The sequence below is a fragment of the Schistocerca americana genome, chromosome 2, assembly GCF_021461395.2.
Source record: "Schistocerca americana isolate TAMUIC-IGC-003095 chromosome 2, iqSchAmer2.1, whole genome shotgun sequence".
NCBI classification, from domain to species: Eukaryota; Metazoa; Arthropoda; class Insecta; order Orthoptera; family Acrididae; genus Schistocerca; species Schistocerca americana.
The window spans coordinates 549,988,338-550,001,025 of record NC_060120.1 but is presented as its reverse complement, the minus strand read 5'-3'; the positions used below and the strand labels follow the sequence as shown (position 1 = coordinate 550,001,025).

The 12,688-nt window shown below is 44.9% G+C and overlaps 1 protein-coding gene across 1 annotated transcript in view; it reads left to right on the top strand.

Moving 5' to 3' along the window:
- Window positions 1-12,688, top strand: part of LOC124594160 (G-protein coupled receptor GRL101-like) — a 356,496-nt gene that overhangs the window by 78,458 nt on the left and 265,350 nt on the right. Inside the window, exon 5 of the mRNA XM_047132516.1 lies at window positions 4,321-4,419. Coding sequence (XP_046988472.1) covers window positions 4,321-4,419 — 99 coding nt within the window. The remainder of the gene's footprint in view (window positions 1-4,320; window positions 4,420-12,688) is intronic.

The following is a 12,688-nucleotide window of genomic DNA, read 5'->3' as shown; positions in this document are numbered from 1 at the left end:
AAAACCTGCTCCTTAGTGCAGCATATCTAGTGGATACCTGCGATAGTTACCTATGCGCTACCGTGGTCACTGGGTTACTGTATGAAACGGTAGAAACGAAAGCAAAGACAGGATAATAATACGTATAGCTTATTCTTTTGGTGTGTCGTCAGAAGGACCGCCAACAGTAGCTGTAACTGCTTGAGACTTTGTGCAGACGTTTCAGATACAACCCAGGAAATCAGCATAACGTCTTATAATCAGGACTGCAGACCACCATCTCCCATCCCCTTGCTAGATAAGAAAGGTCTGTTCGGGTGCCAAGTATTTCTGGATCGAGGACCGACGTATCAGCGACTTTGGAAGACTAAGCTTGGAAGGCGAACCTTCGAAGACACACATTGCCCACTGGCATTCAGGTCAGCTAATCCACACACTGTTACGGCCATGTCTGGTCATAACCCAACTATTAAAGTCATATAACCATTATTCAATCATTCCCAATGTAATAATTTTTTCATAATGCGGGGCCACAGTCATAATACACTCCTGGAAATGGAAAAAAGAACACATTGACACCGGTGTGTCAGACCCAACATACTTGCTCCGGACACTGCGAGAGGGCTGTACAAGCAATGATCACACGCACGGCATAGCGGACACACCAGGAACCGCGGTGTTGGCCGTCGAATGGCGCTAGCTGCGCAGCATTTGTGCACCGCCGCCGTCAGTGTCAGCCAGTTTGCCGTGGCATACGGAGCTCCATCGCAGTCTTTAACACTGGTAGCATGCCGCGACAGCGTGGACGTGAACCGTATGTGCAGTTGACGGACTTTGAGCGAGGGCGTATAGTGGGCATGTGGGAGGCCGGGTGGACGTACCGCCGAATTGCTCAACACGTGGGGCGTGAGGTCTCCACAGTACATCGATTTTGTCGCCAGTGGTCGGCGGAAGGTGCACGTGCCCGTCGACCTGGGACCGGACCGCAGCGACGCACGGATGCACGCCAAGACCGTAGGATCCTACGCAGTGCCGTAGGGGACCGCACCGCCACTTCCCAGCAAATTAGGGACACTGTTGCTCCTGGGGTATCGGCGAGGACCATTCGCAACCGTCTCCATAAAGCTGGGCTACAGTCCCGCACACCGTTAGGCCGTCTTCCGCTCACGCCCCAACATCGTGCAGCCCGCCTCCAGTGGTGTCGCGACAGGCGTGAATGGAGGGACGAATGGAGACGTGTCGTCTTCAGCGATGAGAGTCGCTTCTGCCTTGGTGCCAATGATGGTCGTATGCGTGTTTGGCGCCGTGCAGGTGAGCGCCACAATCAGGACTGCATACGACCGAGGCACACAGGGCCAACACCCGGCATCATGGTGTGGGGAGCGATCTCCTACACTGGCCGTACACCACTGGTGATCGTCGAGGGGACACTGAATAGTGCACGGTACATCCAAACCGTCATCGAACCCATCGTTCTACCATTCCTAGACCGGCAAGGGAACTTGCTGTTCCAACAGGACAATGCTCGTCCGCATGTATCCCGTGCCACCCAACGTGTTCTAGAAGGTGTAAGTCAACTACCGTGGCCAGCAAGATCTCCGGATCTGTCCCCCATTGAGCATGTTTGGGACTGGATGAAGCGTCGTCTCACGCGGTCTGCACGTCTAGCACGAACGCTGGTCCAACTGAGGCGCCAGGTGGAAATGGCATGGCAAGCCGTTCCACAGGACTACATCCAGCATCTCTACGATCGTCTCCATGGGAGAATAGCAGCCTGCATTGCTGCGAAAGGTGGATATACACTGTACTAGTGCCGACATTGTGCATGCTCTGTTGCCTGTGTCTATGTGCCTGTGGTTCTGTCAGTGTGATCATGTGATGTATCTGACCTCAGGAATGTGTCAATAAAGTTTCCCCTTCCTGGGACAATGAATTCACGGTGTTCTTATTTCAATTTCCAGGAGTGTATATTTCTTTAAAGTCAGTACCGCCCTTAGACTGTTGTTTATTTACAGTGTTACATTTACACTTACAAAATCATGATTCCGGCTTCAAAGTGCCATTATCAAGTGTTTAAGTGTTATACAGTGCCTAGGATTGCATACTGTCGTATTTAAAATACGCTATTTGACTCAAGATGGTATACTCAGTGATGAAACAAAGCAGTAGGCTCTGCAGAAATATCGACTCTTACACAAAGTGTCTAATAGTGTAACAGTTATGTCACTAAATGTAACTAGATTTTCTCTTTTGATGCTAGTCAATTGTCAGGATGAGCATCACTGCAATGTACATTTAATTCTAAAGCATTATGCCAGGGTGAAAATACTAAATAAATTAATTTTTCTCTCTTAACAACATGTGGTCTTCCTTGGCTCGGGTATGAGGTACAATGAAACAGCATTTTTACATAAGATAACGTTTATTGAAGATTTGTACAACTGTTTCCTTACTCGATGTTCTGGCTCGGAGAGCGGCAGCTGTGTCGGTTGCGAAGCCTCCTGCTGCGGCAGTGGCGGCGTCTGATTACGCGTGGCAGTGTGTATCTCGTGTCGTCGTCTCGCCCAGCTGACTAGAGACGCACAGCGCGAGGTGGCCCATTTAATTATTGCGAGCGAAGTCGTGCATCGGATGGTGATACCTTGGATGTGGCGTCCCAGTGTTTCTCTTCTCTAAGCGGCCGCGTGTGTTGCGCGTCGGCCAGCGGAGCGGCGCGGCAGGGGAAGGCCAGTGTCCTGGACTCGAACAACGGACTCCCGCTTGCCAGTCTTCGGCTGTCAGATCTTCATCCCAGCTCACAGGTGACTGCTGATGTGAGGCCGTCTCCTTCCCGTCCTCACGAGTCACCCGGGGACGTAAAAATCAGACTTCAAATACCTTTTAACTTCTGTCTTCTGGCGCCGAGGCTGCTGCTTGCTATTCCATTACAGCGGCGGTCTTGGTGCGTCTGTGTATGATGTAGTCTCTTCTTGCATGACGGTCTTCAGCACCGAAACTGACTGAAAACTACTGCTACTTTCTTCTCTTGTCTTCGTCTGTCGGGCCCACTGCGTCTCGTGTATTTATTCACTTCAGTTTACTGGAGGTGAACGACTTCACGGTCATTGCCTCGTCTGTCACGTTGAAAAGCTTCTCGAAGAATCTTCTTAACGTCGGTCATTGGCTCTTGGAATGTAGGCGAGGGCCTTTGATCACATGTGACGACTGAGAAACACGTGAACCGGTCATTGCCTCTTCTGTCACGTTGAAAAGCTTCTCGAAAAATCTTCTTAACGTCGGTCATTGGCTCTTGGAATGTAGGCGAGGGCTTTCGATCACACGTGACGACTGAGAAACACGTGAGCCGGTCGGGCGATGCCCTGACGGCTGAATCGACAGCGTCCGATTATGTGGAACTTGCTGACTTCATGGTCATTGTCTCTTCTGCTCTGCTGTTCTGCCCGCTGTTTGCCAGTGTGTAATTCTTCTAAACTAAACTAAGTTTTTCATTTATATTCTAATTTCTACTTCACTTTCATTTCACTAATTTATTTACTTAAGTACCACTCAACAATAGTGTATTTTAAATACGACAGCATGACATCTTAGGCACTGTAAAACACTTAAAACACTTGATAATGACACGTTGAAGCCGAAATCATGATTGTGTAAGTGTAAATGTAACATTGTAAATAAACAAGAGTCTAATGGCGGTACTGACTTTGAAGAAACATTCCCAATTTGTTTTAACGATTATGAAACAGCGAAAATTTAAAATTTTTCCGTTACCGATTGCAACGTGCAGCACGGTCGTTTTCACATGGAAAATAGAACAGGAAAAAGAACACAGACCTCTATCAGTTCACGATATTTATTATTTTTAACACATTTTTCATAACATCACAACCTCTAACGGATGTCTCTGTTTTGTCCTCTTGTTTTTAAAATAACGTCTTCTTGTGACAATACTTGAAAAAACTAAGGAAATTAATGTGCACTTTGTTATGAGAATTCTGGTGTATTAAACGCATTTACGAAATTACATAGACGAGTACTTTCATTTTCGCTTTTATTTCAATCCGATGTTTAAAGTTTGATATTGCTAAAATATGTTTTGCGATTATTCCAAGATGTTAAAAAAATTATGCTTATAGCAATAACGACTTGCATGAGATTATAATGTCCTATTAAGACTTAGGCATGTTTCCAAGATTCTCCACTTTGTTGGAAGTTAGCAATTATTTATCAGTTCAGTTGTGTTCAAAAAGTTGTAATAAAAATTAAATGAGGTTGAAGTGTCAGATATACGATTGTACAGTTTCTTAGTAATTTCATCAGCTCAGCCGGATGTTTCCTACACAGATTTCTTCCGGATATGCGGCGACGGGACTCGCGTTCACCGCTTCTTCTGGTGTGACGACTGGACGCACTGCGCTGATAACCACGCCGACGAGCTGAACTGTAAGTACCGGTCTGACGTCACCACTAATGTCGGCACTCATCATTCAGTTCTCGTCTATCCTCTGTCTGTCAGTAAATAACTCATTTTGTGTGTGTTTATCTCTGGATTATGTTAACAAAAGCAAATATACTGCATCGTTATTAGCCCGATACGTGGCACTCGTGTGAGAAACAGGGAACGTTCGTCTAAATTATGTTACCAATATTCTCTATTAATCCTGGTGCGTATTTGTACAATCGACTTTAGCTTACGTGTAACCCACTCTTTTGATACGTCTGGCCATAGATGTTACGATAACCCAATTTCACTAACATAAACACAAAAAATTATTATTTCTTTTCTTGAAAATGCGTAATTTTCGTCTGCCTCACTAACTCTCCTTTTCCTCTCCGTAAGTCCCTTCTTATACTTCCCCTTTCTGTCTTTCAATTCATTCTCCACGTATACATTCATGAGCCAAAACATTAATATCAATCGCTTAATAGCGTATTGGTCCAAGTTTGCAGCGTAATACAGCGCAGCTACTGTGCGTGGGATGGATTCTGCTAATTCTCTTAGTTTCACAGAAGTGATTGGCAATAGTGGTGTTCTGTGTCTAACGGTAGGTGGTTCCGCTTTTTGGCAAAGTTTGTATTTTGCCAAGACAGCGCGAATTCGCTTTTCCATATTATTGAAATAATGGGCATCCCGTAATTTCTTTAGCACCAAAGTGAGAAGTGTGTACCAAATGTGTTTGTTGACGAATTCATCTGTGATGCACAGTATCCAAATAGGTCTGTCAGGACATCTACGTCTGAATAAAATATTACGTACGAGGTAAAACTGTCTTATCCCAGTATTCGATTTGTTTTTCTATTTCTCCTTTATATCTTTCCAGACTGGTTACTTCTCCTGAACGTGAGCAATATCACATAAAGAAGATGAAACAAAGTTTTCAAAGGCTATTTTAGGCATATACACTGAAGCGCCAAAAAAACTGATGTAGGCATGAATATTCAAATACAGAGAAATGTGAACTGGCAGAATACGGCGCTGTGGTCGGCAACCCCTATATAAGACAGCAAGTGTCTGGCGCAGTTGCTAGATCGGTTACTGCTGCTGCAATGGCAGGTTATCAAGATTTAAGTGAGTTTGACAGTGCTGTCACAGTCGGTGCACGAGCGTTGGGACAGAGCATTTCCGAGGTAGCGATGAAATTGGGATTTTAACGTAAGACCATTTCACGAGTATACAGCGAGTATCAGGAATCCTGTAAAACATCAAATCTCCGACATCGCTGCGGCCGGAAAAAGATCCTGCAAGAACGGGACCAAAGACGACTGAAGAGAATCGTCTAACGTGACAGAAGTGGAACCATCCCGGAAACTGCTGTAGATTTTAGTGCTGGGCCATCAACAAGTGTCAGTGTGCAAATCCTTCAACGAGACACCGTCGATATGGGCTTTCGGAGCCGAGGGCACACTCGTGTACCCTAGGCGACTGCATTACACAAAGCTTTACGCCTCGACTTGACCCGTCAACATCGACGTTGGACTGTTGAAAACTGGAAACATTTTGCCTGATCCGACGAGTCTCGTTTCAAATTGTATCGAACGGACGGACGTGTATGGGTATGAGAGAACCTCTTGAAACCTTGCACCCTGCATGTCAGCAGGGTTACTCTTCAATCTGGCGGAGGCTCCATAATGGTGTGGGGCGTGAGCAGTTGGAGTCATATGGGACCCCTGTTACGTCTAGATAGGACTCTGACAGGTGACACGTTCATAAGCGTCCCGTCTGATCACCTGCATCCATTTATGTCCATTTTGCAATCCGACTGATTTGGGAAATTGCACCAGGACAATGCGACACCCCACACGTCCGGAATTGCTACAGAGTGGTTCCAGGAACATTTGTTTGAGTTTAAACACTTCCGCTGGCCACGAAACGCCCCAGGCATGAACGCAGGATTCATGGTGTCCGTTCCCTCCACCAGTACTTCAGACGTTAGTGGAGTCCATGTCACGCAGTGTTGCGGCACTTCTGCGTGCTCGCGGGGCCCCATACAGTATCAGTTTCTTTGGGTCTTCAGTGTATGTTTCCGGAGGTATGTGGCACCTTATGCCTAAGCCCAGGTCACAGAGTCATATAATTCCCCTAAGTTACGGGAAAATGGCTTCTCCGCGCTTAGCGAATTTGGTTTATTACGCCACTGAAAAGCACTGTACCACTGTACCAAGAATGTGGTCTTATTACAGGGACATTTACCGTGCTGGAAGGTGTCATCGCCGTCATCGGAGACACCAGCCAAGAAGAGACGCTGTTGATCCACAAAAATATTCGCATAGTTAGTGGTAGTCCTGGTGCCTTCGATTACTACCACAGGTCACGCGGAAGGCTATATGAGTAAACACATAGTATTATAGCACCCCCGCAGTGCGGCGACCTTGACGAGGTTCATGTTTCGAGCAACCGTTTACCTGGTTGATGCCGGTTCCGGACACGACCGTCAACCTTTAGTAACAAGAAGTGACTCATGTTGCCTGGTGTTTCCATCGATCCACTGTCCAATTTTGATGATCGTGTGCCAACTGCAGTCGTAATTAATGATGTCGTTGGGTCAACGTAGGAACCCATAGGGGTTGTCTACTGCGGTGCCCCGGTTCAAGAACGTGCATTGAACGGTGGGCTCCGAAACACTTGTGCCCGGTCCACTACTGTATTCCATCTTCAGATCTGTCACAAATAGCCACCTATCATGCTTTACAGATCCGGCAAGCCACCAATCTGCACGTTCTGGGATGAGATATGGATGTCCAACGCATTGTCGGGTACTCGCTGTTTCACCGTCCTTCAACCGCCTTACGTGAAGACTCACGGCAGTGTCACACGGACTGTAGACCAGCTCCGCTGTTGACGAGCTGCTCGTTTCCACTCCCTGTACCATGTCAGTGGACATATCTACCAGCGGCCAGTATCGTCGCTAATATGAATGCCTTGGCTCATCAGTGAATGTTACTCTTTCGTAGCCCCTTATTGTTCAACCCCATTTCAAGCTCCACGCTCATTCTCATTTACATGCCTCATCTGAGGAACGGATGTCATAATAAAATTTTAATTATACTTGAGCAGTCCATTTTCTAACAAACAAAAGGAGCAATGGATGCATTATTATCATCAATCTGTTTTACCGAATTGTTATAAAGACGACCACGGGAAAGAGTAAAGTGGCTAAAACATAAAATTGCGTATTCTCTTGAATAAATCTTCCTCGCAGGCATGTAGCGTAATTTAAAGAATGAGTATTCAATTGTTCCCAGGACTATGAAAATACCACTATCAATACAGCTTTGATTGGAAGAGAAGACTACCGTGAAATGAGGCTAAAACAGTCTTCTTTTTTTGATAAAATCCATCCTTAGTAGGAATTCTGCTGTTGTGCTGTGTGAATATGAAGCGCAGAATATAGAAAATTATGTGGCCTTCTGCCTTCCCATTCAGTTAAATGTCGATGCGATTGCAGAAGTGGAGTGAATTCAATTACACGACTAGATGAGATAACCTTCGGGCAAGAAGGATTACGAAAAGAGAGCTTGTGAACCTCATCTGGAGTTGCGTGAAAGAAAAGAAAATGTGTATCTGACCGGGACACGGACGCCAAACATGTTCTTTTACGGGCAGTGCACTTACCGATTGAACTATCTAGGTGCAACTCATGACCATTCGTCAAGGTTTTTAATTTTCCATTCTCTCCCGATTTTAAAACTCTCGCTGAACTAGTTTTCCTGGAAAGGATTATATCATAGAGAAATGGTTTGGCCGCATCCTAGAGAGTTGTTTCCGCTATATACATTTCACTTAGCAGCGTGGTGTGTTCGATTTCGAAATCGTCTGGCGAAGTGGGACCCAAATCCTGAACACGTACCAAAAGTCCGACTCTATGCTCATTTCTGTTAATTTTTCTTCCTTGTCCAGAGGAACTCCCACCAACAAAAACATATATAAATTCGCATCCATACGGGAATAGGACTCAAACACGTGACACCCTCCAGCGATGGTGTCATAAAGGCTACCCTTTAAATACTGTTCTCAAACCCAAGTTAAAAAATTATTTGTTACCGAAATATTTATTTCTTTATGTATTCATTTATTACACTATAGCCAGTTGTCTATAATTTAAGCAAAGGCTGTATTCAGTTTTCGATAAATTATCAACAGTAAGTTCTTTCCTAGTAAGTTCTTTCTTATACATCACCAGCTAAGGATACTTTAGACATTCCCACCAGGTAACTATTCCTACTATTAATAAAACTACACTTACTTCCAGATCTAAATATACCCGACAGTATTATTGCTCTAAACCTGATTTCCTCCTATTTGTCACTAGCATGCATTATAAAATATTAAAAAACGTTATAAACGGTAATGATATCAATTCTAATCTGCCATATTCCGAAATGCACTCCGTCACTCCCCAGCCCGTATGTACTCCCTGCCCATTCCTGGGCGCTTCGGAGAGCGGTGTGGTTGCGTGTGCTTCTTACCATTTGTGTGAGCTTCTCCTTCCAGGGGATGATTCAAATGGTTCAAATGGCTCTGAGCACTATGGGACTCAACTGCTGAGGTCATTAGTCCCCTAGAACTTAGAACTAGTTAAACCTAACTAACCTAAGGACATCACAAATATCCATGCCCGAGGCAGGATTCGAACCTGCGACCGTAGCGGTCCTGCGGTTCCAGACTGCAGCGCCTGTAACTGCATGGCCACTTCGGCCGGCCCAGGGGATGACTCCCCTGTTCCGATGGAGAGCCGCTGTTGCCAGTGTTCTAGTTCTGTGGATGGAGAGGCACGGCACACGGATGCGCTTCCACTCTGTCTTGTTTTTGTGATCGTCTAGCATGCGTAACTAATATATCGTCTGCTGCAACTGTTGATCTCAGATGTCTTCGACCCGTTGCTCTCGGTCTTCTGCGTCACAACCTCCTCTAGTGAAACAGACAGAGGTTCGTTGCCAAGGTAACGCACAACACGATTTGTTTTAAAAAAATATTGTCCTGGACCTGCCACCCTGCTTCGCCACGCACTCGAGCGTTCCGTGCTGATTGAGTTACTGCCGATCAGTATAAGCAGTAAAATCGTCGTACAACGGTGGTCCCCAGTTAGTATGTCCTGAATATGTTCACAGAACGGAGGGGGTAGACCATCCAATTGCAGTGGGTGCAGTCCCACGCTGGCATCCGCTATAATGGGGAAGTTGACGTATTAGTGAACCAAGCTTCCTCCGTGGCATTGTCTTTGATTTAAAATTTACGTTTACTGACTACCTACGTGGTGGTCAGAGCCACGGAAAACACAATGGCAAGTATTTTGGAACGTGTCCCAACAAATGGAGGAGGTTATTACACGGTATTACAGCCTCGAATTCTTACAAAACCGTGGTTTCCGAAGGCCCATTTCGACCGATCAACGATTTCCACCATCGTTAGACTCTGGTTCAATCATGCCTCTTTTCCTCTCCATCTACAACGAATCAACACTTACAGTTCCCTTAGATGGGACCTTGGTTCTGAATAGGAAACTCACGTAACCTACATCCTTTTTTCGTGTCCCAAATTTCAGTGTGAAAGGTTAGATTACTGAAGAAATTGTTATGAATGAGAAATACCACGTCCTTCTATCAGATTCTTCTCTTTCGTTTTGCTACCGACATTCGTCTTTATAAAGTGACTGTAAGTTTCCTTTAAAGTGTTGGTAAGAGTCTGTAGCTCGTAATGGTTTGCGTTTTTCATGTCTTTCTTTTGATGGAATTTCTATACTGGTGTGAAATGTTGTTGTCCATTTGTGGTGGACAAAATTGTGACAGCTTCAGGTCTTATATCAGCAAATACGAATTTATGTATTCTTTGCATACAATTGAACGTACAGTTCAGCCACGTTATTTAGATGGTAGATTGACTACTACTGGTGGTCAAATAAATAAAAGAAATGGTATGTTCTGGTGTTCTTTCTTTACCAATGGCACTTTGGAGGTCTGTCTTCGACCAGTTGAGTGCCAGCAGGTTACATAAGGCTCTTGTCGCGTCAAGACGTGTGTCACGTCTCTTGACGGATTCAGATGCCTCATTCCCAGTTTCAGTTTTACATCTGGGAGAAAACCGCAGGTGCACTGCCTGTCTGGGGATCTTCCTTCCGTTTTTGATTGTCAATTTACTGCTTTATGGCTCGTATTCTTATTATATGCAGGACTTCAATATGCTCTTTCTTCAGTCAACAGATGACCGATCTTTTCAGTATCTCAAGATCAAGTGGACATTTTCCAAGTATTATTATTAAAGCCGCCTCTCAACCGAAGTAGTATTCCGTGTTCACCCTCCTAACTATCCGCGCTGCTGTTGTGAGCAGAAGCCTGTGCACCCAAGCATCCTCGCATCACCTCCTAACGCTTTTATCACAGTTAGGGTGGCATTATGATACGTCCTCATTGTCTGTATTGATAGTTTATAATCATAACTGACTAGATTAGTAATTCTGTTATCAGTGTACCTGCATCTCTTGTTTATTTCTCCAATATGATAATTTTGTTGCTCGTCCAAGAGAACACCTTAGTATCTGGTGGCGAATTTTCCCCTTGTGGACCTGTCACATAATTTCATGATCATATCTCACCAGAGTTTCACTTTTAACAACATTTACCACGTTTATCAGTCGCATCAGACAATTTAACAATGTAGTTGTTGAAGGAACTTGCCACATCCTTCTTCCAGTTCACTGGAGCTTTTTCTGACAGGGACCGTCAGGTTGTCAGTATATGGCCCTATCCCTTCGAATGCTTCGTTATCCTGCAGCTTCCATAATACAGGTTCAAGTACCAGATCCCTGTGGGCAGCCGTTAGAAAATTCTTCTGTGAGAGCCTCTCTAGGACACGACGTGATTGCTGCTCTGTTTTGACAATAGTTCTTAAAGCAATTGTAGAAAGCTGCTGGGCAGTCCAAGCCCCTCAGGAGGTCAAGAAGCAAGAAGTGCTAGCTACCATAAGTGATCGAAAGCCGCGGCAATGTTCACATTGTGGCTACAACATGTTTAAGGGCGTAAGTCTTACCGCCTCTTTACGGAGTCTTCTGATGACTTCTCACTTCTGAATTCATACGGTGGGAGATTTATTGCATGAAGAAGATCTATTCTTCTGATGTTTACGGTATTGCTGCTTCTCAACCACTGTACCTAAAGCAACGAGAAGGCTCATCGGTCTGTAGGAATTTTGAGCGAGAGGAGTCATGTCTTCAACTTGCTTCAGAATAATCAGATTTCGGTTCTTTCATATACTTAGTATCATTGCTGCAACATACACGCTTTATACATTTGTATAGACTTGAACTTGCGTCCATGTGAATAGTCAGTAGAACGTCAGCAGGTATACCGTCAAGACCAGGTGATTTATTCCTTTTCAGTTTCAGGAACTATTCCCTCAACCTCCTCTTTCGAAAATGGGAAAAATTTCATTTCTGATGTATATTTCCCCACTTTCGTTCTGTGTTCATCAAATTCGTTTTCTGTCGAATTATCTGGAAAGAGACAGTCCAGCAGCAATCGTGCAGATTAGCGCCAGATTTCTATCACGCTGCTGTCTGCTCACTTTAGAGTTACTATCATTGCCGGATATTTTATCTTTCGGCAGACGATTTTATACGGCGTAACCGATGGGTCAAGATGTAGGTTCTGTGCCTCGAATCGGTTTCAGCGCTTTGTTCTTGTTTGCCGCAGGTGGTCTATAAAATTGCTGCAAGTTCTCTGTATCTGCCCAGACGGCGGGCTCTTTCTCCCGTAGTCTTGCCTTTCTGGTACAGTCTTCGTCTTCTTATTCTTCTGACTTCTGTTCTAAGACTATGGAGATACTCGTTCCATGGTACTTGCGAATTCCAGCCCCAATTCCAGCCCAATTGTCTTATGACTGTTATTGTAACTCTTGTATTGCGGTCACGAGTTATTGAGCTATTGTACAGTCTTTGTCATCTACTTCCGCCGGGTTCGGGCATTGGAAAATACTGCTCAGGTGGGTGCAGTCGGCTTTCCTTACGTTGTGTCGTGTCTTTAATGCGTTTAGAGCATCGAAATCTCCGAGTTCATCTCTGTGAGAGTCAGCTGCCTAGATTATAAAGTCGTGCTCACTCATGGGGAGGCCTCTTTCAACTTTCGAAAGGGTAAATACAAAATAACATAAACGCGAGCAATGAAAATTGCTAGTTTTGAAGCATATAGTCTTTCTCTACCTCATCAACACTACTGACCT